The sequence below is a fragment of the Numida meleagris genome, unplaced genomic scaffold (assembly GCF_002078875.1).
Source record: "Numida meleagris isolate 19003 breed g44 Domestic line unplaced genomic scaffold, NumMel1.0 unplaced_Scaffold119, whole genome shotgun sequence".
NCBI lineage: Eukaryota > Metazoa > Chordata > Aves > Galliformes > Numididae > Numida > Numida meleagris.
In genome coordinates, this window is record NW_018362987.1 from 1716405 (window position 1) to 1743488 (window position 27084).

The window sequence follows — 27084 nt, forward strand, 5'->3', positions numbered from 1 at the left end:
CTGGGAGATGTTTTGAAACTTTTGATTCTCCTAAACCTGCCTCCATAGCTGGAGGAGGACATGATTGGGCTGGTGATCAATTTTTCCAAACTGAACCCCAGCCCGGATTAAATCATTAAACATCTGTTTTCAGGATACCTGTATCGGTCCTGGTTGAGAAGTCCGCGTTGTGGGTCTCCTAGTTTTAGTTATAGGGAGGACCTCTGCCCCTTCCAATGTCTGGATATTGCACCTGGTCCGAAGGTACTCTGTTTCCTAGATCAGTCACCAGCTGGGCAGACTTTTGGATGATGGCCTCTGAGGCTACCAAAGGGTTTGTTATAGACACCAGTGTGCCATACTGGTGGGGAGGAGCTTGTTGTAAGATGAGGTTCCCTCATCCCTGCTGAGAACCTAACCAGGTCCAGACTCTCAAAAGTGTCACCATAAATTGCCTCTTTCATTCCCAGTTCTCTGATATAACTTTGAAATTCCTCCATTGAGGTCCACAGACCAGTATTTATTGGGACATCACTTTTATTTGGCCATGTGATTCTATGTGCAGCCATTATCCATTGAATTAGAGAATGATTTTCATCATTATGCATTACAGTCACATATAGTCTTTGTCTGAGGGCTGGATGTGTGGCGACGGATGCAAGTTTAGACATCTCCGATCCATTAATAATCACACTTTTGGCCCCCATGTCCCACAGTCTTAAGAGCCAAGCTGGTATGCTGTCTTGTGTTTTCTCTTTAAATCATTGTAATAAATCCATGAATTCAGCAACCATGTACGGGCACACCATCACACGTAACGTAGTGTGGGCAGGGGGCCACTCCTCAAGTAGCAACCTTGCCCATCTATCTTGGACTTTTTTAGGTTTTTGAGTAATTATTGGTCTTATTTCTAGAGGTTCTGAGGTTCCCATATCCTCTAGTTGGACTTCATCTGCTTGATTTTCCTTTTATTTTTAGATTCAACTGAGACCCAAGGATTCTGTTGATTTAAGTCCTTTTCCCCATCTAATGATATAGTTCTTAATTTTAGAGGGGGAAGTACCATTCAAAGATGAGGCAGTTTGCCCCGTCAGAATTGTAACTTTATTTTCCAGATGTCTAATATGGACTTTTAAAAGCTTGTTTCAATCTTTCAATCCTTCCTTGGAGGAATGATATGCATTAATAGTTAGTAGTAGTAGCCATGCTACAGCAGATGCTACTACTCTTTCCTCAGTTGTTAGGAAAGTTTGTTCTAATTTATTCAAAAATTCTGCCATCTTAGAAGGGCATTTAATTATGGGACCATTGTCCCTTATAGGTCCCCATTCTTCAATAATCTGTGCGGCACTCAGCCATGGGGAACCCAGGAATCCCAGGGTTTCCCCAGGGAGTTCCTCTTTTGGGCATTAGGTGTCCTGATGACCAGTCGATGCATTGTCTTTTTAAGATAATCCATCCTAAATAAGTACAGAGCTGTCACACCTGCCTGGCTTGCCAAGTGTAATGCAACCGAAAGTGCAACAAAAAGAGCAGAGCAGCAAGATCCCAGGCTGCAGCAAGTGAAGATTTGCTCAAACACAACAGCCGTGGGCATAGAAATAAAGGAAAGAAGCTGCTTACTTTCAAAAGGCCTCAGGTACACAGGGATCTCCAGCAAGATACCCTTGCCTCCACTGCCAAACCTTCAATGAGGTCTGGGAAGGGGTGGATCCTGGCTCCACCCCTTCTGGTCACTTAGGTGCATTGCATGCATCTGAGCTCCATGGGTCGGCCCTGCCTTCCCACGAGGTACTCAATCATTGAATCAAGCCATGACTTAGCATTTCCACTGCATCAAGTCTCTCTCCTTGGGGGCAGATCGGCAACTCCTGATGTTGTGCAAGGAGTCAAGTCAATCATGGAGTCATAGAATGGCTTGGGTTAGAAGAAACCTTAAAGATCATCTAGTTCCATACCCCCTGCCTTGGGCTGGTTGCTCCCTACCAGATCAGGCTGCTCATCTAACCATTGCCTTGAGCATCTCCAAGTGTGGGGCAGCCTGTGTCAGGGCCTCACCGCCCTCTGAGTAAAGAATTTCCTAACATATAACCCAAATTTTTCTTCTCCTAATTTAAAACCACTTCCCCTTGACCTGTCACTATAAAACTCTGTAAAAATCCCACAGAGCAGAGGGTGCACACTCTTGTCCAGGGGCTTGCAGAACCCTGCTGTCATGTTCAGCATCGCTGTAATGATCAAAGCTGAAAAGGAAAGGATCAAGACTGTTGTCCTATTTTGCTTTTTGAAAGAAGATCATTAAGCAGTTTTCTTGCCGTCTGCCGAAGAGGGAATTATTGCATACCAATGGACTATTTAAAGCAATGAGAAAAGGCCTATCAAGGCCTAGTGCTTCAAGCTGGAGACAGTTATATTAAAAGCAAGACCTGGGAGATGGCAACAGAATGATGTCCTCAATTACTCAACATCCTAAGGTCACAGAATCAGAACCCTGTTGAGTTGAAGGGGACTCTTAACTGTCATTCAGTCCAACTCTTCTGCAACAAGCAGGGACATCTACAGCTCAGTCAGGTCCCTCAGAGTGCTGTCCAGCCTGACCTTGAATGTCTCCAAGGACGGGATATCCACCACCTCTCTGGGCAACCTGTTCTGGTGCCTTATCACCTTTATTACAAAAATCTTCTTCCTTATATCCAGTCTAAATCTCCCCTCCTTTAGTTTGAAACCACTTCCCCTTGTCCTATCACAGCAGACCCTGCTAAAGAGTCTGTCTTCTTCTTTCTTACAGCCCCCTTTGGATACTGAAAGGCTACTCTCAGGTCTCCCTGGAACCTTCTCTTCTCCAGGCTGAGCATCCCCAGCTCTCTCAGTCTATTCTTGTAGGGATGGTGTTCTATCCCTTGGATCATTTTTGTGGCCCTTCTCTGGCAATGCTCCAGCAGGTCCATGTCTCTCCTGTACTGAGGACTCCACATCTGGACACAGTACTCCATAGTACTCCACAGTGCCCCCATGTTCTTTTCAGCAGGGCTGTGCTCCATCCTTTCAGCTTGTATGGATAGTGGGAGTTGCCACAACCCATGTGTAAGACCTTGCACTTGGATTTGTTGGGCCCACTGCTTAAGCCTGCCTAGGTCTCTCTGGGTGGCATTCCATCCCTTGGGCATGTCAACCACACCACATATCTTGGCATCAACTGCAAACTTGCTGAGGGTGCACTCAATCCCACTACCAATTTAATTGATGAAGATGTCAAAGAGCACTGGTCCCTCTACTGACCCCTGAGGGACTGTCATGGTTTTATGATTTTTGGTTATCGGTATTCCGCATCATAACGTCATGTAGTGCACTGGGAGTTAAAGAGTTAATGCTCCAGTTCCGTGGATCATGGATAGTTCCAGGTACCTGGTTCTCAGAAGAGAAGAACTACATTTCCCAGAGGACTGCTTGCTGTTCTGTTACTGTTTTCCATTCAGAGGGAAAGATAAAAATTGTTCGCTTACCACGAGACGGCCCTTTTTCCCTTCTCTTCCCTTCTGCTCATCCTGGGAGTGTCTCTCTTCCCTAGCTGTCTCGCCGTCACCATTAGAGTAAGACCTTTTGGTTCTTGGACACTCTCTCTCATTTTTATTTCAGCTTTAATTTTAATTATATTGTATTATATTGCGTTATTTTGCATTCCGATATCTTATTTAGTAAATTATGATCATTGCCACTGTTTTGTTTTAGGCCTATCTCCCTACACTTTTTCCCCTTTTCCCTTTCCTGGGGTGTGGGTCCGTGGGTCTCCCTGCCCCATTAGTCACGGAACCGGGCTCGTCACTGATTTCCATCCAGACATTGAACCATTGACCACCACTCTCTGGTATGATCTTGCAACCAGTTCCGCATATATCAAACAATCCACCCATCAAATCCATATATTTTCAATTTGGAGAGAAGGATGTTATGGGGGACAGTGTCAAAGGCCTCACTCAAGTCCAGATAGGTGATATCAGTGGCTCTTCCCTTGTCTGCTCATGCAGTGACACCACCATAAAAGGCCTCTAGGTTGGTCAGGTAGCTCCTTCCCTTGGTGAAGCCATGCTGGTTCTCCCATATCATCTCCCTGCCTTCCATGTGCCTTAACAGAGCTTCCAGGAGCATCTGCTCCATGATCTTACCCAGCACAGAGGTAGGGCTGACAGGTCGGTTGTTCCCTGCGTCATCCTTTCTACCCTTCTTAAAAATGGGTGTTACATTGCCTTTTCCAGTCACCGGGAGGGACTTCACCTGACCCCTAAGACTTATCATGAAGAGTGACTTGGGAACTACATCAGCCAATTCCCTCAAGACTCCAGGATTCATCTCACTGGGACCCATAGACTTATGGATGTTCAGATTCCTCAGGTGGTTGCGAACTAGATCTTTGCTTACAGCAGGAGGGATGTGGTTCCCCCAGCCTTCCACCTTCTGAAACATCCATTCAAGAGCTGTGTGTGGCTAGTGAAGATTGAGACAAAAAAAATTTGAGTACCTCAGCCTTCTCCTTGTCTGTTGTTACTAGCCTGTCTGTGTTACCAGGGAGGGTACGCCCTCCTGGATTTTCCTCTTCCAGTTGATGTACCTATAGAAGACTTTCTTATCCTTCTTTGCACACCTTTACAAGCCCAGTTCCAGCTGGGCCTTGATCTTCCTGACTCCATCCCTACGCAGTCTCGCAGCATCCCTATACTCCTCCCAGGTTACCTGTGCCTGCTTCCATCACCTATGCATTTTCTTCTTGCTCTCCAGTTTGATTAGCAGTGCTGGTTCTTTGCCTTCCTTTCCTGACTTCCTACACCTGCGGATGGAGAGCTCTTGTGCCCCAAAGGAAAGCTTCCTTGAAGATCTGCCAGCTCTGCTCCCCTCCTTGAGGACAGATCCCCAATGGCTTTGTTGACAACTCCCTGAAGAGCTGGGTGTTAACTTTCCTAAAATTAAGCTTTCTGATTTTACTCTTGGCCTATCCAATATCCCTCAAGAGTGTGAACAGCCTAGGCAGCCTTCAATTCTGATGTCACCGATCAGTTAACTTGCGTTGATGAGCAACAGATCCAGCACTGCATGCCCCCTGGTCAGGCTGCCTATTACCTGGCTCGGGAAGTTATCCTAAATGCATTCCAGGAACCTTCTGGATTGTCTAGTAGCTCACTATGCTACTTTTCCAGCAGATGTCTGGACAGTTGAAGTCCTCCAGCAGGACAAGAGTCTATGACCGTCACACTTCCTGTAGCTGGAGGTAGAAAGCTTCATTGACAGGCTCTGCTTGATCAGGTGGCCTGTAGGCCCTAACCACAAGGCTCCCTTTGCTGCCTTGCTTTCTAAATCTCACCCATAAGATTGTGGCCATTCTTCAGGGATAGCTCTTCACACACTATTCTTTCCTTGATGTAAAGGGCAACGCCTCCTCCCCCGTCCCTTCTGAACAGCTTGTAGCCATCCATAGCCACAGTCCAGTCATGGGAATTATCCCACCAGGTTTCAGTGACAGCACCAATATCATGGTTTTCCAGTAGCACAGTGGCTTACATCTTCTCCTGTTTTTTCCCAAGCTGTGTGCATTGGTGTAGAGGCACTTCAGCTGGGCAGTTGGTCTTGTCATGTTCTTGGAGGGTAACTCCTTAATTCCTTTGAAGTACGTATCTCTCTGTTGCCTTCATAATTGTAAAATGCAGCAGATTGAGGGCCCTCACAAGCACCTTGTCCCTCTAACTTACCTATACTATCCTGTACCTTGTGAGCAGGCTCACTATCATCCTCTTCCCCCTTCAAACTTAAAGCCCTGCCAGTGACCCCAGACAGCCACTAGGCTAGAATTCTTTTCCCCCTTTGATTCAGGTGGACCCCATCAGCAGACACTGGGCCATGTGCTGAATAAACTGCTCCATGGTCAAAAAAGCCAAAATTCCTGTGATGGTACCAGCCTCTTAGCCATGTATTTATCAGATGGGTCCTCCTGGTCCTCTTATTATCCCTCCCTGCCACTAAAGCCAACCTTGGCAGCCTTTCTGAGAAGAACGATAGCCACAAATCATGGAAAAACTAGGGGAAATATAATGGCACATGATTTTAAAGGACTGAATTTGTGGCTCCTTCTAGCACAGAGAAGCAAACCTATATTTCTGCTTTCTTCATTGAATTCAACAAGGTCAAATTTAGCCTGTTGGATAAGAAGTACATGGTCACAGACCAGTTTGGGATGATGATCTCAGTTGGGCACACCTCCCAGGCCAGTATTGATGGATGTTAATGGGACGAAGGATGTTGAAGGACAAGAAGAGTAATTTATGAGTTTCATAATGAGGCTGGTGAGGAGAAAGCAATTTTTGATGGGGCAATCCATATCCTGCACAAAATGCTTGCCTTATTAACAACTAACTGTAAGAATAAATGTCAAGAAGAAAAAAGAAGAAAACTGGCCCGGTTTTATGTTAAAGTTCCTGATCTGGAGTGAGAAACCTAACGAAACTATGACCTAATAGTCTTACTTGACTTGAAATGCCTCATCTTAGCATAACTTATTAGAATGCCTATGGATTAGTTTTGTAATTTCAATGTAGCTACTCATCCACACATCAGCTTTTGGATTTGAGGCCAGAGAGCAGCCAAGTGCTGTGTCCCACAGATAGAGTAGTACTGGGCTACCAGCTCAGAAAAGGACATAAGACTAGGAAGCAAAAAAAAGCACACTAATAAAACAAATGAAGTTGAATAAAATCAATGAAGTTTGAAAAAAAGAATTATAAATGCTGATCTGCCTTACTTTGTGTGCTAATATGCTTTACCTGCTGACTTATCCAGCTTTTTACCCAATAGTGTATATTATGAAAAACTAAAACCACACATTGTATTACTCTTCCTGTGACTTGCTCAGATAACCCACATTTGCCATTTCTAGCAGAGAAGATTGAGGAGGACAGGCAGCATAGCATGACACCAAAGCATCAGGAAGAGTTTATGCTAGGCAAGCTCTCCTGGTTCTCTCTTATACATGCTGTGCTGTGCAAGGAGTAGGCTCAGGACAAGCAATGCCTTCATCATAGGACAGGCAGGTTTAATCTGGATGGGACCTATGGAGATCTCCAGTCAGCTTCTGATCAGATCAGGGCAAACTCTGAAGTTCAGTGAGGTTGATTCAGGAATTGTCCAGCTGAGCTTGGTTTCACTTCTGTTTTAAATGCTCCTTTGCATTTTACAAGGTGAATGTCTACCAGCTGTGGTCTGAAAGAGCAACAAGGAGTGCTGTGACCACATTTGATTTCATGTGGCTTTCCTACTCTTGTCAGGAGACCTGTTCCTGTGAGAGAGAAGAAGAAAGGAAGAAAATGATTGAATGTTCCCTGCTACACCCTGCAAGTCAGGAGGAAGAAGGCAGCCTAATAACATTGTCTTTCACAATACTGATTAACTGAAATGAACACTCAACCATGGCCCAAAACCAAAGCAAAAGCCATAGAAGAGCGCTATTTGGCAGTGAAGGTGTTTCTGGACCTTTCTGGAGAACTGCTCTGGGTCCACCAAGTTTACTGGAGGCTCTTCGACTATCCCTATGGGCTGCTCTGCTACAGGCGAGATGAATCATCTCAACAAGCACAAGAAACACCTTCCAAAAGAAAAGGCTCACTTCTACACACACTGGTGATCAAGATGTCTGTGGTATCCATAGGTTGGAAGGATTTTTGCTTTGCAGTCATCTCTCCACCCTTCTGTGCACTGTCAGTATGGACTGCCCTACGGTGGTATGCACAGAGCTCCACTTGCTTGCCAGTGATCACCCTTATCTCCATCTGGGATATGTGCAAGTGTGTCTCACTCCATGCTGCTGGATGGGGCAGCATTTTCCTAGAAGAGGAGAGAGAGTTGATGAATCTATTTACAAGCCAAAAGCTCATATGTCAGATGTTAGGGGTAAGGTTCCCCAGTGCACCCATGATGTGCCACTCTCCTGCCTTTGCCACCATGTGTACAACATCAGTGATGGTTTAACAGACTCCATCAATGCTGCCCGCACTAACAAATGACACATCCATTTGGTAACTAGTGTCTCCAGTGAGATAGCATCACACAAATCACCTTCAGCTTTTGCCATTTGAGTCTCCTTCCTACGCGCTTGTCCTACCTTTCCTTGCTTATAAAGGTAAGGGGCTTTGAGCAAAGAGATACCACTAGAATTGCAATTTCTCCCCCAAATACAGCTCCTTCCTACTGCTTCAGACTGGATCCATCCCTACCAGAGCCCCTGCAGCCACCTGGCCCACCTTACCCCTAGGCTGAGTAATGCATCCATATGCCTTTTTATGCCTTTCCCTGGTGTCAATGCCTTTTGCTTTTTTAAAACCACCAAGAAAGGGATGAAATGCAGCATCGGAAGTCACCCAAGAGGTGCCACCACTCTATGGCTTTATTTCAGCAGCCTGCATGGCCATCTGTCAGTCAACATGACCACTACCGAGGCAGGATTAGATGAGCCGCTGCAAAGAAAGCAATTAATGATGAGAGGCCCCCTGCTTCCCACTGGGTCTGCAATGCTCCAAGCAACTCTGTAAAATGCCAGGCACCACTCCCACAGAGTTCCATCCTTCAATCCCTGTTTGACGGGGACATGAAGAATTCATGTGAGCAGTGGGTCAGACTCCAGGTTTCCCTTCTGGTTTTATCATGATCAGCCCACAACTAGCCTGCAGCACGCTCAGCTGTGGGGAGAAGACCCCGTCTCGGCAAGGTTTTGAGAAACAGCCAGGAAATGCAGCACCCACAGGGAACAAATCCATCCAGAAATTGTGGCTCTCAAGGCTGTCTCTCCTTGCCAACCCAGAAGCAAGGAGCGAAAGTGCCCAGGGAAACTCCCAGTAGCCACGGCTGGTTGGAAGCTGCTGCATGGATTTAAGAAGTTTTGCCAGCTGCGGGCTGTGGATCAGCCACACGTTTGCCTTTCACAGAGCTCATCCCTGGCTCTCACTCACCCGGCAAACACAAATAAGTCTGTCAGTGCTTTCCAGTGAGGTTTGCAACTACCCTTCTGCTCTGCTTTTTGGACTTAAGCGCAGCTAGCAAAAATACACTCAGGCATAGATGGAGCCTGGCTGTTGAGCTAGCAACGCTCAACTGGGAATAAGAGTTACTTCTTTATAGCAGATGTGTAGCTCAAAGTTCACCATAAGTGCATTTGCATCAAGAGCACAGTGTATATTGTTCTGCAAGAAAACTAGACTGGGCCCTTCATGAGACTCCAAAACAGCCAGTTTCATTATTCAAAGAGTGAGTGAGAGCAAGCCAGAATTAACCAAACTGGTCTCCTCCTAGCAGGTATTTTTTTAACACCCGTAGGTTTGGGATGTATGTTTTGTTCATCTGCATGCATGGAAAATCTAGGCATGGTGCGGTGCCCCATCTCAGCTTTTCTCATAAGACATGAGCTGTGTATTGTACCCCTTCAACAGTCACACATGGTGCCAAGGCCAGGAGGAGCACAACCCCATCACCAAAAGATTTCTACTCACATTGTGTTGGTGGATGTGGCTTGGGATTTTCAACCACTATTATGACCTCCAGAGAAAACCAAAAGCAAGAAATGATGCATTTTCAAAAAAAAAATTCTAAAAAAGTTCCATGCAGGAATGGATCATTTTCTTACTGACCAAATTAAAAAGTAATACTTGCATGCAAGTAGGGAGAGAGGAAAAGACCCATGAGAAAACTTCAAGTGAGTATTTTTAGGTAGTTTTGAGCAAAGGGATGGAATATAAGACGTATCTCATTCCTTCTCCCACCATGGGGAATGGCCACATGCATGTTCATCACTCGCCCAGTGACTAGAACTTGGGGTGCTGACATTGGGATCTTCTGCATATGGCCAAGGTGGTGAAGGAAATGGTTTGAGTTCATCTCCTCCTCCTTTGCCCAAGTCCTATACATATATATATATATATGGGATCTATATCCCAGCACTCACTGAGCACCACTTGTCAGCATTTCTTTTTCACCCTTTCTAGGCTGAAAAGGCAGAGGATGGCCAAATCTGCACAGGGCTCTATGCGCATGCTGTAAGCATCACTTCCACTACCCAAAACACACCAGGGAAATGAGAGTTCAGCGTTGCAGCAGGGCGTTCTCCATTGTAAAGGTCATGACGTGCACGATACCCTGGCGCAGAGATCTGCAGGGCGATAGCACTGAGAAAGGAAGGACATTTCAGCATCAGCACAGGTGAGGGAGGAGGTGCTGTTGGGTTCGGCAGGAACCCTGTGCCCAAAAGATAACTTCCTGCTGAGCTGTGGTTCACTGCAGTGCCCTCGTGACCAGTGGGGAGCGGACTCTGCTCCTACAGCTGCGCACATGCCTGTGCCTCTCTGAGCTCTGTCCCCATGTTTGGAGCCATCCAAGAGGAGGGGGAAGCCAGGAACTGCTCAGTGCACTAGGCTCTTCTCTGCTGGCATCGTGTCCAAGGTACTCGAAAACAGCGATGCTCGGCAATATCATAACCAAAGCTGCAAGTGAAATGTCAGAGTTCAGCAAAATCCAGGCAAGGCTCACAGCAGGGCCACGTGGTGAGATGGGCAGATTGGCAGCAGGCAGCTACAAATTTCAGGGTTTCAGCTCTGCTGCACAAAGCGGATTATGAACAGAACATCTGAGCCGGAGGCTGGATTAAGGCAAAGCCATCTATGGCCCCATAGGAATCTCGTCACAGCAGCTCAGCACCCAGCAGCTTGGGAAGAGTCTTCATCTCTCCTGGTCCCACGCCAGCCTCCTGGTCATGCTGCACTTTGCTGCACTGGGAACCTGAGCAAAGCATCCCCAAACCTGGAAAGAAGGTCTTGCTCTGCTGGCTTTGGCTGTGGGGAGGTGTCACAGTGCTATGGAAACCTATCATGTGTTTTCAGCTGGGAAGTACCACCCATCTGCAGCTGCCTTTTAAAAATTAATAAATAAATAAATACAAAACATCCTAAATCAACCTCAATTTATTTTTACATGCTTGCACAAAAATATGGCCTCATTAAAGGGATACAGTTTGTGAATTGAGGAGCTGAGCACCTGTCGTCTCATAGAATCATAGAATTGCTCAGGTTGGAAAGGACCTTCAAGATCATCAAGTCCAATCGCAACCTAACCATACTGCTCTAACAACCCACTGCTAAATCCTGTTCCCAAGCATCACATCCAAATGGTTTTTAAGCACATTCAGGGATGGTGACTCAACCACCTCCCTGGGGAGCCTGTTCCAGTGCTTAACGACCCTTTCCGTAAGGAAGTTTTTCCTGATATCCAACATAAACCTCCCCTGGCGCAACTTGAGGCCATTTCCCCTTGTCCTGTCACCTGTCACCAGTGAGAAGAGACCAGCCCCGCTCTCACTGCAAACACCTTTCAGGTATTTGAAGAGAGCAATGAGGTCTCCCCTCAATCTCCTCTTCCCCTGACTAAACAGCCCCAGTTCCTTTAGTCGCTCCTCGTAGGGCATATTCTCCAAGCCTTGTTGCCCTTCTTTGGACCTGCTCCAGCACCTCCATGTCCTTTCTGTACTGAGGCGCCCAAAACTGAATACGGTACTCAAGGTGAGGCCTCACCAATGCCGAGTACAGGGACAGGATTACTTCCCTAGTCCTGCTCACCACACCATTCCTGATACAAGCCAGGATGCCATTGGCCTTCTTGGCCACCTGAGCACACTCCTGGCTCATATTCAGTTGTCTCTTCCTGGCTCTTGTTGGCAATGAGCTAAATTCCTATAAACTGCATCCAACATAGCATCTTTATGTCTTCCAAGAGCAATGTGCATTTTATTTTACAGCTCTGAGAGAGTTATTCCAGCTAACAGACCCCATGTGCCCTGTGCAGGCCGGGTCACAAGATGTTTGCCTTGCAGTCTGGGTGAGGCAGCCTGGATGAAGTGACTGGGATGAGGCTGTCCCTGGCCACAGCAGAGGACTAGAAGTCTTCAGAAGAGGCTATGGGCTTGGGCTGCTGGATACGCCCCCAGCTTCTTGTTCAAGAGCTAGCCCAAGGCAAATTCAGCCTGGAGCAGGACGCTCTCCCACAAGGCTTGCCTCTTCTCACTGCAGCCCATACAGTGGATGCTATCTGCTCCCAGATTCCGCCCCTAGGTACCCATGGCACACCAGACAAGCAGAGCTGCCCTTGCTGGGACTGTGGATATTAGATTGCAGATTACAGAATCACAGAATTGGAGGGGTTGGAAGGGACCTCAAGAGATCATCAAGTCCAACGCCCCTGCTAAAGCAGGTACCCTACAATAGTTTGCACAGGTAGGCATCCAGCCAGGTCTTGAATATCTCTGTAGAGGAGGAGGAATAATCTCCCTCGACATGCTGGCCACGCTCTTTTTAATACACCCCAAGATCCCATTGGCCTTCTTGGCCACAAGGGCACACTGCTGGCTCATGGCTAACCTGCTGTCCACCAGGACACCCAGGTCCTTATCTGCAGAGCTCCCATCCAGGAGGTCAGCCCCAATCTGTACTGATGCCTGAGATTATTCCTCCCCATGTGCAAGACTCTACACTTGCTCTTGTTAAATCTCATCAGGTTCCCTCCTGCCTAACTCTCCAGTCTGTCCAGATCTTTTTGAATGGTAGTGCAGCCTTCAGGTGTGTCAGCCACTCTTCCCAGCTTTGTAAAACCAGCAAACTTGCTGAAGGTGGACTCTATCCTTTCATCCAGGTTGTCGTTGAAGATGTTGAAGAAGACCGGACCCAGCATGGACCCCTGGGGAACACCGCTAGTTACAGGTCTCCAATCAGACTCTGCGCCACTGGCAACATTCCTCTGAGCTCTGCCAGTCAGCCAGTTCTCAATCCACCTAACCATCCACAAATCTACCCCACATTTTCTAAGTTTCATAACACAGAGGCTGTGGGAGACGGTGTCAAAAGCCTTGCTGAAGTCGAAGTACACAGCATCCACTGCCCACCCCTATCTGCCCAGCCAGTGATGACATCACAGAAGGCTACCAGGTTGGTCAAGCATAATTTCCCCTTGGTGAATCCATGTTGACTACTCTTGATAACTTTCTTCTCTTCCAATTGCTTGGAGATGACATCCAGAACAAGTTATTCCATCACCTTTCCAGGGACAGAGGTGAGGCTGACTGGCCTGTAGTTTTCCGGATCCTCCTTCTTGCCCTTTTTTGAAGACTGGAGTGACACTGGCTATCCTCCAGCCTTCAGGCACCTCTTCTGTTTGCCAGAACCTTTCAAAGAAGACAGAGAGTGGTTCAGCAATCACCTCTGCCAGTTCTCTCAGCACACGTGGGTGCATCCCACTGGGGCCCATGGATTTGTGTGCATTAATTTTGGCTAGACGCTGTCTGACTAGATTCATCTCAACCAATGGAAAGTCTCCCTTTCCCTAGACTCCCTCTCTTACCTCCAGAGTCTGAGATTCCTGAGGGCTAGTCTTAGCATTAAAGACTAAAGTAAAGAAGGCATTCAGAATCTCTGCCTTCTCAGTGTCCCCTGTTACCAGGGCACCTACCTCATTTAGTAGGGGACTCATATTTTCCCTAGTGTTCCTTTTACTGTTGACATACTTATAAAAACCTTTCTTGATATCCTTTACCTCCTTTGCAAGGTTTAATTCCAAGAGGGCCTTAGCCTTCCTTGTTGCATCCCTACAGGCCCCAACAACATTCCTATATTCTTCCCAGTTGGACAGGCCCTTTTTCCACATTTCATGGACCTTCTTCTTTCCTTTCAGTTTATCCATGACTTCCTTGCTCATCCATACAGGCCTCTTGCCACCTTTCCCTGGTTTCTTACTCGTAGGGATGCACCAATCTTGAGCTTGGAAGAAGTGGTGGTTAAGTGCCAGCCAGCTCTCATGAGCCCCCTTACCTTCTAACACTCTAGTTCATACAATACCTCCAAGGAGGTCTTTGAAGAAGTCAAAGTTGGCTCTCTTGAAATCCAGGGTAGCAATTCTACTTATTGCTTTGCTTCTTTCACACAAGATCATGAATTCCACCATCTCGTGATCACTACATCCCAAGCTCCTCCCAACCTATACATCCCTGACCAGCCCTTCCTTGTTAGTAAGAACAAGGTCAAGTAGCACACCCCTCCTTGTTGGCTTCTCCACCACCTGTGTCAGAAAGTTATCATTAACGCATTCCAGAAACTGCCTGGACCTTGTGTGCCTGGCTGTTTTGCTTATCCAATAAACATCAGGATGGTTGTAAAGCTGAGAGTAAAGGTAGCTCTATAAACGTGCCATTAATAGCACTTTTTGAAGATGAACTTTGTGGCTCTGACGGGCTCAGTCAAGGGATGATGGGCTCAGCCAAGGAATGGTCACTGGGTGCAAGTTAACACAACCGTGAGTTAAAATGCTTTGAGCATTTATGACCCCATCTTTCCTTCATGTAGTCATATGAAAGCTGAAACATTTTAATTCAGTCTAAGTCTTTGGGCATTAGCTGTGGCTCATGACGTCCAAGAGATCATACACAGCCATCGCCCATGTCTGGGAACAGGGAGATATGGCTCATAATTGATGGATCTGCCAGTTAACTGAAAATTACCTCCATCTGAGCAAGGCTGAGGAAATCCACCAGACCAGTCTGCTGCATGTATCCCTTCGGATGAAAACAGTGGCCTCTTTGAAACATCACCACTCACTACCCACCTCGCATGGGAAAGCCAGTCACATCATCTCTCTGCTTGCAAATAGGAAACCAGACATCGCTACAGGGAGCCCAGGCTGCCCCATGCTGGGGATTTTCTGCAGACGAACATGTCCGTGAGCACTTAACATTCCATCTTAAAAAAAAAAAAAAAAAGTTACTTTTGTTTACATTGACTGAATCTGTGAGGAAATGATAGGAAAGAGGCATTTTGATAGACTGTCATGATATTGGGAATGATGGGAGCACTTAGCATTTGAGACTCATGGTGATTCAAGTTTTATCAGAATTCTGGCCTTAAAATCTCTGCATCTGAGGTTAACAGGTATTCTGAGGTCTAACAATGACCAAATCTGTAGGAATGCTGAATGGCTGAGGTCAGAGGTAGCTCTGCTTTTCTGCCATTTGCAGTACTTAGGTCTGCTTCTGATGACAGGCATCATTACTCTCTGGAGCATGCCTGTTGGTGAGGCAGCTAGAGAGACAACATAGAGTTACGTCAAAGATGTCTCATTTTTTGTTTTCTGCATGGCACATGCTTTTCAGGACTGTTATGCATTTGGCTTTTCAGTCGTTTGGTACCATTCAAAATTGAAGAAGGGAAAGGAAGTGCAAATTTTAGTGTGCTTTAATGCAAAATCCAGCTTTGAAGAAAGGGACAGAAAGAGCAAAGACAAGGAAAAGGAACAGCATATCCAAGAAGTCTGGAAAAATTGCAAGCTGCTCCTTCACCCCTGCAGGGAAACAGCTGACTTAATTCCCACATCCTTCCCTGTGCACTAAGGCGGAGTCTGGATGGAAAACGACTCGTTGGATACAGCCCCACAAGCCATCAAATGGGTCCAGCAATGGTGCTCCCCACTGCCATGGTGGCAACTTCTAAGGGAACTGACCACCCAGTGGGATACCATCATGTATGGTTCAGCATCATAGAATAAATGTTTCTCCTTTGGGAACCAATTCCTGGAGGATGCTTGGACTGAAGCTGAAAAGCAAATATGAAAAATGTGGCTAGTTGCTTTTGTTTTGTCTGCTTTGATCTAGGTTTTCCAACACTGCAATATCAAACTTTGCTTCAGCTTGGACTTTGGTTACTTTTGAGCTAGACCAAACCAGTACTAAATTCCTCGTCAGGTTAGTTTATTCCAGGGCCATGTGGAATGGCTACCTTTCTCCTCGGGAAACAGGAGTTCAGGTGTCCCTGTGGAATGCCTGTACACATACATTTTCACTATTCAGTGATGGAAACCTACGGGTTCAGAGCTGATTGGAGCAGACACAATAACATTTAGTTTTAAACTTGATTACTTCAGAAAAGAAGAAAAAAATCAATGAATCCAACTGGAGCCATAAAATATCTTCCAAAGATGTTTTAAAAATTAACTTAAGTCTTAAAATTCTTGGTTTCACTTAAAATACTCCATTAGAAATGGTCAAATGCAGCATTAAACTACTGTGTGCAGCTGCCTGTGAATGCAGGATGTCAGATTTTTGTGAAATTAGGGTATTTAAAGAAGAGACAGAATTGTAATTCTTTAATGGATGTGTGGTTAAAATTCTGCCTGTGGAAAATAGTATTTTTTTGTTTTTATTGCTGTAGTACACAGAAGTGCTAAACTCATAACACGTGATTTAGGAGAAAGAGCAAGCTAAATTTGAACTTAGAATAAATAGTTTCTTGGTTAATTACTAAGCAATTTTAAAATTGACTTCCAAGAAACATTGTTTAGTAGCTTAAAAATACTTGAAACTGTGACAGGTAGTATATTCAACACAATTACACTTGCTTTCTATTATTTTAGGAATTCAAATCATATTCCTTGTTCATTCACTCACAGGTGTATTTATATACTTCCCTATACCTGCTGTATGCGCTGTATTTCTACACTTGTTCTGCCAAAGAAAAGTATAGAGCTGTCTAGAACTCACCCTGCTTTCAAACAAACTGTTTATTTTAAATCAGTTTTTATAGTGGTGGTGATTTAACTGCAAGTTGGAAATGTCAGCACAGTTTTCTTATTAACATGCTATCATCGAGTATGTTTCAATTATTTCCCCTCCTTCTTCTCTGCATTGCCAGAGAAAGCAGCCACCTTCCACACTGGCTGCTATTACCCTGACTGCTCCATCACCTGGGAGGAGAAAAAGCTGATCCTGGTGCTGGAGCCTGGGCCAGCACAGAGCCACAATGCACTGGTCACTCTAACATGGCAAATACTCTATTTTGGTGGCCTATCGTTTCCTGCAGCAGCAGCAATCTCTTGAAATGAGCTCTTCCGCCAGTCTGCAACCAGGGCTCCAGAAAGCTGCAGGCTAAGAAAGCAGAGTGGCAGAGATCTACAATGCCTCCTTTACATTTTGTCCACACTGGGAGACATGGTTAGACCTACAGTAGGCCAGTCAACTTGGAAAGCACAGCTGCTGGAACTCAGTGGCTCTGACTAGAGATTTCAAGCAAAGAAACCACTTGGCACAGATCCTGGAAAATTCAACTAAATTGCAATACACCACTAGGTCTTCCTCTATTACTTTATTATTTTTTGCAAGATAGAAGCCGGTGGTTTTAATACTAAACTAGAATTCAATCCACCATTAAAAAATTATTCATAAATCTAGACTATGTTTAGCAGTGAACTGCAATAACTATAAATGAGACTTCACAGCTTCTGCAAGACTCATGGCAGACTCTATGCAGCCATCGAAGTTGGAACAAGTAAATCCATCGCCCCCACAAATCAGGAGAGGTTGAGCATGAAGAATCATTTGTCCTGGACAATTGGGTACTGCTTTCGTAATCTGAAAAGAAAAGCATACAGGGAGATGGAAAAGAAAGTATTTTATTTACCTGAATTCAATGCCAGAAAGATCAGTACTACCAAGAAAAATGTCTTCATATGATTTTCCATCCCAAGTTTTAGGTTCGAATATTAACAATCAAATAGTAAAATATTTAACTTGCGGAGTTAAATAATTATAATAAAGCTTTCCTGCATATGGAAAACAGGTATTTTACTGCCCTATCCTGTCTTGTTCTGAGTCTGTTTCAGCAGAAACAAAGCTCGATCCTGGACAGTTCATGATGGGCAGTTCAACCCAAAAGCCTTCAAACGAAAAGGATTTCTTTGGTTTCAAAATCTTTCAATCATAAAACGTGTAAAAAAATCAGGAGTTCAAGAGATAAACACTCTGAAATGGGACATGACAAAATATTAAACAGTAGAGAAGTTTTTTTCAGTGATGCAATAATTGTACCTCTTTCTATCTCTGACTTGCCAAGCTATTTCCACTCTTGGCCAAGATCTTGACCCTAGATCTCATGGCCTGAACACACAAAAATCAATAGAGAAACTGTGGAGGATTCAACTAGTGTGCTCCACAGTTGTTGGCTTTACTTGCTTCCTTCATCATCTGAGAATACGGCTGAGGCAAAGCATTTAAATGTTAATACAGCAAAGACATTTAATCCAAACAAACCAATTCCTCTGCTCTCTGACTCACCAAAAGAGCAGGCATGGGAACTGTGAACCTACACCACTATGCTGGAAATCTGGCCAAGCACACGGGCTACATTGCATGGTCTTACAAGATCTAACCACTAGACTGGAAAAGCCACTGGCTTTCTATGTTATCCTGTGTGTTCTCTTAAATTAAGATCACTGTAATGCCACACAATGACTTAATGGACAGCAGGTGAGCAACACAGCCTCAGAGGAACCAAAAGACTCACATGGACTGGCTCTGTGCCTATTTTCCTTGTATATATCCCCTCTGTTGGCTACTCTGAGAGCCAGAGAGTGGGATGGCAGGGCAGGAGAAGGAAAACACTCACTGTCCACATTGTACCAAGCCAATACATTTCAGAGTAGCATTGGTGTATGTCAGAACAGAGGTAAGGTAGCAGGAGCAGCACTGGTAAGCACGATGGCGAAGCAGGGCCAGGTAGAAGGAAAAAGAAAAGAATGAGACAATGCAATACAGCTTGATGATGTAGTTTCTAGAGAAGAAATGCTGGAAGAAATATTCTGGTAAAAGGAATGACAAAACATGACCCACAAGGATGAAATGCTGAAATAGAAGAAAAAATATCAAGAGCGACAGCGAGAGAGAGGAAAAAAAGAAGCACAACAATGGAGCATAAACAGAGATCAAACCACAGAGACCATAAGGCATGATATGGAGAACACAATTTTCTTTCCACCTTCCCTTGATTTTCTGCCTTGCTTTCGGTCCCAAGATATGTTTTGGGTTCCTGTGCAGTAAACCATTACTGAGCACTATTGTGCTAGTGTCAGCTCCAGTGAACAAGATCTAGAGCACAAGGCATCTTGCTGAGTCCAGGAGATTTTTCCAGTGACTCAGATGTAGCTCACCATTGGCAAGAAGGCAGCCCATAGTTACAGAGCTGCCACAGAAATCAATGCACTACCAAAAATAATTCTTATTACCAAAGCAGTAAGCGTACACATATAATCATATGTAGAGACAAAAAGTAAGACGTAATCCACAGGTGTATGTAATGAAGTCTGACCAAAAAAATCTCAGTCACAAGAGTGCAGAACAGGTGTTGTCCAAAATGAATTCAAAATTACCTTCAGCTTCATAGCCCACCCTGCTGGATCTCCATCCTTGGAAGACTTCAAGACTCAGCAGGAAAAAGTTATAGTGGAGTTGATCTAGTGTTGGCAACAGTTCTGCTTTAAGTAAAAGGCTGGACTAGAGACCTGAAGAGGTCCTTTCTGCGGTCCAATTTCTATGATTCTGTGTTTTGCCAAAATCCCTTGCACATGTGAAGTGAATTTGCACAATGGATGGGCTGGGGAGCTGCTAGCTCTGAATGCTAATGGTGTCTTATCAAAATTAAAACAGGGAATCCAGAATTGCATCCGTGCTGATCAGTAGTGTAAGCAGAAGTTTGGAAGTCCTAATCCCTCATCTGACATGGATAATTGTAATGTCTACTTTTTAATCCCAGGATTGTGTTTGGCCATGTGAAGGATGCTACAGATGGATTTAATTAACAAGCAGGACAAATCCTGTCTAAAAGAGTTAGGGGAAAGATGCACCCATCTTATCAGTTCCCCTTGGTTCTGTGACAACAGCTTATTATAACTGAAAGTAAAGATAGCTCTAAGAGAAAGGGGGAGCTCTATCCCAGATGTTTAATTTAGGTAGTGATAATTTTACAGGGTACCCACCTGGCAAGAGTGATCTCTTATTGAGGTAACTGATCTGACCTGTGCTAACTTATTTGCAATGATACATTTACATTCACTCACTGAATTAAAGATTGGTGATAATTCTTCCTGTGACACAGACATAAAACTCAAGCATCCATTGAAATTGGTGATTTTAGTTGGTAGCAGTGCAGTAAGTAGTAGGAAAGAGAGACAGAAGATAGTGGGAAGAGCTGTAAGTTGTACAGTGGCTTAGTGTTTGAGAAAACAACAGAACATCATTCAGCAGTATGATGTCTGAATGTATTTTTTTAAACAGTGGAATCAGGATGCACACCTAGTGATTTACGAAGATAACAAATTTGAAGCAATTGTGGAAAATAAGAGTTTATTCCCACAGCCACTGTTCCAACTACTTCTAAAAGATGAAGCAATGGGAATTAGTTTATACTAAATCCCATCCAATCAGAAGGAAGAAAATTAATTTTTGCCTGGATTAAAAAAGAATATGGTGTAATATAAGTGAATTTTTATTATTAATTAGTAAGAAATTAACTTCTTTTCCATAATGCAAGTTTTCATAGTGAAATAAATCAGAATAGGCCATATAGAGTGCATATGTTTATATATCACCTTTGACACTATGCTAAAAGTCTGAGTAGTGTAAAGAAAGGGCACATTAAGCTCCATGATGTATTAAAAAAAAAGTACACAGAGCTCTGCAGCAGCAACAGCAGCAGCACTGAAGGTGCATTAATTTTGTTTAGAAATACTTCCTACTTTGTTTTGGGAGCTCTTCCCAGACTTGATCAACCAAGCATCTGATCAAATTCTTCTCCCTAACACCTGCAGTGCTTGTGCATACATGCAGTTTGAAGGAGAAAGTTAATGCAGAAGAAAAGAAGACAGAATCAGAAAAAGGGCGAATTAACAGTGACGACTGTACAGAGATATCATAACTAACAAAAAAAACCCTGAACTGATAAACAGGAACATACAAAACATACGATATGAGGCATCTAAAACATAAATGCATATGTTAAGGTCATTTTTATATGACAGCAAACACTATGAACTGGAAAGCGAGTTGCAGACTAGCAATAACTAATTCACAGAAGAATAAACTTTGTCCTAGCAAGACCAGGCTCTGGTTGCTGGATGCCAATCAAGGCGTACAAGCAGACTTCACAGCAGTCATCTACAGTAACTTTTCCAGACTTCATAAAAGGAGAAATTTTTAGGGGACTGCCTTAAGTAAATATTTTGCATTGACTTCCACACTCAATTTCACCGATGTAATTTAACTTAAGAGGCTTTGGGTAAACACGTAGATATACACCAATCCTTGAGGAAACTGCCAACAATTTCCTTGGATTTTTAAGAGAAGTCAGTAAAATATACACATTTTGCTACCCTTAGGTAGTTTACATTAAAATACTTCTTGCATAACATACTGTTAAATAGAAGCAGGCCAAATCAAATAGTAACAATTAGTATATCCAAACACAAGAACTCCCACTATTCTGTGGTAGGGTGGGAATTTTGCTAATAATGCCACATACTTTCAGAGGCAGAAGAGACAGACTTAGTCATATTTTTAAATATCAACAAAAATCTCACTGAAGCATGTGGGATTTACTTCCTTCCTGGGCACTGCTCCTCTTTCTACTAATGAGGAGCGTTGCGTAACTTAATGCTGAGCCAGGTCCACTACATAAAAATATGACTAGGAATGATCTGGCTGTAGTTAGCCAGCCATAAACACTGCTCATGGCTACGTGGAGGAATGCATTATGGATATCAAATGGATATCATCTCCCTTCTCCTGGCTCCAAGGATGAATACCACTAGGCTGCATGATGCCCTTTTTCTCAAGACACCCTCTGTGCCTGTTCCATGACAACACCCTCCCAACTGCTTGATCAACCATGGTTACCTGTGAGTATCTCCACTTCTGACACTTGACACTGGCTGCTTTGGGCAGGAAGGGCAGAAGGCTCTTCAGGTGGCTGAGAATTAGCCGCTGCACCTCTGTAGGGTCTGAATCCAGATGCTCTTTTCCAAATGTCACTGTTGTATGAACTACAACAGAGGGTCCAACTTCAGGAGACTCTGAAATGAAGAAGAGAGATGCTTCTGAAAGATTACTCATTAATATTTGCATTCCCTCAATGCTACCCATTGTGCCTCTCTCTTAAATAAGTATCTGCAGCACCACCTTGTTCCTCCAGCTAGAAAAACACAAGAAAGAACAATAATACAATTTATTCACAAGAAGCACAATAAGGAAATAAAGACTTCTTGCTAAATTTGTAATGGTTTTCCCATTGCAATACCTCTACTTTTCTCCTAGAGGAACCCCAAGGCAAAGGACCAAAGGAAGAAGAGTGTTTTCAGCATTACTGTGAAAAACACCTGCTTACTCTGTAATTGGTTGCATATTGGCCATGCAACACTATCTACATAGTTGACACTAGAATAAAACCAATACTTTACTTTTGTGGAGGAAAAGGAAACAGAAGCCAAGACAGGTTAGCTTCATAAATCTTCATCTTGATCTACACAAGTGAACTCAACTTGAATTTTGCTGCTCTAATGAATTCCAGGACATCAACAGGAGGTTGTCTACATACAGGTTTTAGAGAGTGTTAAGCTTCAGTACAACCTGTGTGCAGTGGAAATGCTAAGTGATGGCTTGAACCAGTGATTGAGCACCTGGTGGTAAGGCAGGGCCAACCCACGGGAGCTCAGATGCATGCAATGCACCTGAGTGACCAGAAGGAGTGGAGTCAGGATCCACCCCTTCCCAGATCTCATTGAAGGGTTGGTAGTGGAGGTAAAAGCATCTTTTTCTGGGGATCCCTGCCTACCTGAAGCCTTCTGAAGGTAAGCAGCCTCCTTCCTTTGTTTCTGTGCCTGTGGCTGTTGTGTTTGAGCAAATCCTTGCTTGCTACAGCCTAGGACCTTGCTGCTCTGCTGTCGTTGTTGTACTTTCTATTGTATTACACTGTGACCTTGCTCAAATACATGCACATGAGCAAAAATCAAACAAAAGAATTTCTCCATTAAAAACAAACCTTGATATTTAAAATCCTTCTGAGATGGAGCCAGACAGGAGGAAATGAGCGCAAACTGCCGCTTGGGAAATACTGTCCCCATGCAAGTGAGATGCCCCTGGTGGTGAGGTGTCCCCATTCTTGGGGACAGCTCTGTTTTTCCTGGATGTTGTCCCTAGGAGCCTGTGGTGCTGGCCCTATAGTCCTGGTGTTGTCAGGTGTCTCCAAGTGATTATATAATTGCATGCCTCTGCTCTTTGGCAAAACTAAGATCCTTTACCTTTCCACCAATAAATATAACAGAAGTGCACAAGAACCAGGTCAGCCAATGAGAGAATTTTCCTAGAATACTGGATTTTAAGGCTCAGTGACTTCCCTGGGCACAGCAGCCCAGGGAAGCCACAGCAGAGACTTGTATGAGATTCTTCCTGATGGGGCTGTTGCACTTTAAATGAACTGGATGTCATTGCTGGAGAAATGATACAACCTGGATTCTGCTGTATTTCAGCTAAGAGCCTGAATTCACCAGGTTGGTAGTTAAAGTGATTCCCTCTTGCTCTATTATCTAGAAACTTTAGAAGCAGAAAGTCTTTTCAGGCTAAACCTTTGTTTGAACTAGCAAATTCCTAGAAAAATACTTCAGTTGCAGTAAATGAGCATTTTCTGACCAGATAATCCATGCAGAAAGAGGGAGCTCTTTCTGTTCTGGCTGTTCAGAGTTCTGGCTGTTATTTCCAACCATATCTGGCCTGATAGAAATCTGTACATTTGCATTGTCACTGAGGATACATAAGGCTTTTCCTCTGAGAAGCCAACACACGACACCTTTCAGAAGCAACCTAAATTTCATTCTCTGATAAACTTTCTGCTTATTTGCTGATCTTCTCAGATTATACCACTGAGACACCACAAGACCAAGTAAGTCCCAGCACTCACAGCAAACACAAAACAATGGCTTTCACTTCAACTTGAAGGATTCTTTCACTCAGTCTCCTTAAGTGGCTTGGTCAACTTTTGCTCTTGAGAACTAGGAAAATGTGTGGGGGAAAAAAAAGTCCATGACTTCCACCCTGGATCTAGATGGAGGTAAGGCAGATCTGGTGACTAAGGCTGTTGAGTGAAACAAGACCTAAAAGCAGAGACTCAACCAAAGAAGCCATCTTCTTCCATGAGCTCTGATGAGCTGGCTGCCTGAGGCTAACCTTCAGTCTCATCTTTCTGAGATTTCCCACCCCTAAGCTTGTTTCACAAACCAGCACAGGTCATTACCTCTGTTCACATCAGGTTTTCCAAACATCTCTAAAACCCATGGGAATGTCACTCAGTCTGTCCTTCCCATCTTGAGGTGGAAAACAGGTATTCCAAGTCTGTTGTCTGTACGTATTGCCAGGGATAGATAACCAAGTAGGGAAGCCTATTAGGTACTTGGGGATTTTCTTTATATTGTATATGTGACTTGGCAAATTCTTTCACATAAACTTGGTAAAAAGGCTCATTAATAGACAACTAAGCATTTCATTACCATAAAAACTCATTGCTTGCTGTGACTTCTTGTAGCCGATGATTCTTAGACAGGGCCTACTTCTTCCAGATCTCTCATCTCTTCCATAGCATGTACAAAATAAGTTTCAGGAGAACAGGCAGTTCAAGTTTTTAATTCCTCCTTAGAGCTACTCATTGCTTGGAGAGCTTCCAGAGACCACTGAGTCACAGCCTTCCAGTATTGAAATATGCAGACTGCAGGGATCAAGTTTAGCCTCAAGTCTATTTCTTTTTTTCTCCAAAAATATTGGCTAACAGAGGAGTTTAAAATAGATTTTTTTTCCTGAAAGCAATGGGGGTATCTCAGCCTCAATACCTTAGAGCTCTTGCACCAGGTAAGAATGACTGTTCAGCTGCTGCAGGAGCAATCATGGTGTTTTCTTCCCAGTGTGTTTAGATCAGGCTGTAATGGTTAGTTTAAAAAACAGAGCTTCTCATGAAATTTTCATTTCCTTTATTTGTGGAGAGATGTGAGCACTCTATGGCCATGATGGTAGATGACAACAAGCATCATGGGAGATGCAGCAAGCCAGGGAATGCTCAGCAAAGTGTGGGTAATGATGTGAAGGCAAATGGAGGCAGCAAAAAGCTTTCATCTGCTCCCAGTTCTCCCTCCTCTCATCCCAGCTGCACAGCAATTAATCCAATCAGTTGACGTGGTGGAAGAGGTAGATCAGAGCTAGGATGAGACAGCAGAGTTGGCTGCAGCTTATATACATATATCATTAGCCAGCAGCCACTCTGCCAGTGTTGCCAATGTTCCCCCCCCACCACCACCATCTGCAGTCACTGAGGGATCCCATGAAAATTTGGGAGCAGCATGTTCCTGCCTGGTGCTTTTGTCCTTCCAGCCCATGCTACACCAAAGCTGCAGTGATGTCATGCCTGTTCCTATCTGGAGTGCTGGCATCTTGAGTTGTGCCTGAAATTCAACCTCTCCCTGGTGGCATATGGAAGATGCAGGTCTAAAAATGCAGGTGTTCTTTGTTTCAGTGTCTTCTTTATTTTAGTGTGAATCTCCTTTGCATCAAACAGAATCAACACAGCATATGAAAAGTGAAGAACATGAGGACTTTCAAGACTCAGTTTGCATCCATGTCAACAGAAAGCAACTGCGTGATCTTTGGCATATTGTCCCATCCAGCCCTGCCTCCTGCCTGTGACAGTGATGTTGTCACAGCAGTGGCTACATACCCACCTTGGGGACCTTGCAGATGCTGGAGTTGCTATCTCATGAGGATGAGTAGAGGGACAGAGGTTTGATGTGTGATCCATATTTAACAAAACCTTCTTCCCAGAGACATCTTTGCCACCACCATGTCTTGGCCATGATCACTACCTACCTGAGTTATTCTGAGCAGCTTGAAACAAGCAGCTTGCTTGTATCTTTTTTTTCCAAGTATGAAGCTCCACCACTCCCCCACAGGCAAGTTAATGACAATAGGGTCTCTTCTCCCAAGTAACGAGTGATAGGACAAGAGGAAATTGCTTCAAGTTGTGCCAGGGGAGGCTTAAGTTGGATATCAGGAAAAAATTCTTCACTAAAAGGGTTGAAGCATTGGAACAAGCTGCCCAGAGAAGCAGTTGAGTCACCAACCCCACAGGTATTTAAAAGACACATTAATGGGGAGAATAGGGATGCAGTTTAGTGGTAGGCTTGGCAGTGCTGGATTAACAGTTGGGCTTGATGACCTTAGAAGTCTTTTCTAACTTAAATGACTCTGTGATTCTATGCTCAAACTGCAGCTGCACTATCAGCCTGACTAGCTCTTCTTAGTAAGTCTGAAACTAAATCCAAGGAAAGGGAAAAGGGATGAAATGAAAAGAAAGGAGGTGAAAAATAAGTTAGGAATTCAAAAGTGAGGCTCTAACTGCATCTTCCACATCCTAAAGGTTTACAGTGAAGACAGAGCCAAACTATTTATAGAAGTTCAAAGTGAAAGGACTTGAGAGAATGTATGCAGTATTAAGCCTGCTAAGACTACAATTGTCCAGAAAAAATGATGGGGCTAATAAAAGATGCTCTGAAAAAGAGCAGAAAAAAACTGAGCCAGCGCTTTGGCTTGTGGCTCAGGAACATCTGGGGCCAGAAAGGTGGCTTCTAGATTTGAATAACACATTTAATACAGAATTTAAGATGGAAAAGTACAGTACCCTGGGTGAAGCAAAGCCGCTAGGGCTAGAAGTGTGGCTGCACTATTATGATAATAAAAAGACTTATGACCATCCCTTGCACTCATTCTTTACAGCAGGATAGTGGCAATATGAACAGCCCATGTTGCCAAGTCCTCCCACAGATACCTTGTTCTGCTCTGGTAAGACCATAGTATCCAATTCACCATGGTAAGCCCAACTGTAAACTCTGCTCCCATGGCAGCCACATCCTCCTTACCACTAGTCTTAGGGAAGGAAGGGAATACGCTAAGTGTTTGCAGAGCCAAAATACACATAAACATCCCAATAAAAGTAAAGCACAACACTTCTCAGAGAAAGCCCAGTGTGAATTATCTGCCCACCAAAATCTTCTATCTTGCAAAATACAAAAGCTGCTTTTGTACTGTACAGTTAGTGAATCTATGCCAAAATCAGGGTTCAGAGTCCCTGAACTAAGAAGAAATTGTAAAGATTTAAATGGTGCAATTAGCTTGATCCCTGGGATCCACAGAGG

At 44.2% G+C, this 27084-nt stretch overlaps 1 protein-coding gene across 18 annotated transcripts in view; it reads right to left on the reverse strand.

Moving 5' to 3' along the window:
• The window catches only part of RNLS (renalase, FAD dependent amine oxidase), a 105798-nt gene that overhangs the window by 18615 nt on the left and 60099 nt on the right, over positions 1-27084 (reverse strand). For 9 of the 18 annotated variants that reach the window (XR_002433767.1, XR_002433766.1, XR_002433754.1 and 6 more), the window contains exons 6-7: positions 21755-21930; positions 14647-14780 (exon numbers count right to left, since the gene is read on the reverse strand). Coding sequence is in view for 3 of the 18 variants with exons in the window: in XM_021381878.1 (XP_021237553.1) it covers positions 17288-17440; positions 21755-21930 (329 nt within the window). In the remaining 15 variants the exon portion in view is untranslated. Of the gene's footprint in view, positions 1-3823; positions 7843-12315; positions 13214-14542; positions 14781-17159; positions 17441-21754; positions 21931-27084 lie in introns of those variants that run through there. The other 9 variants (XM_021381878.1, XM_021381875.1, XM_021381876.1 and 6 more) reach the window with 7 other exon arrangements.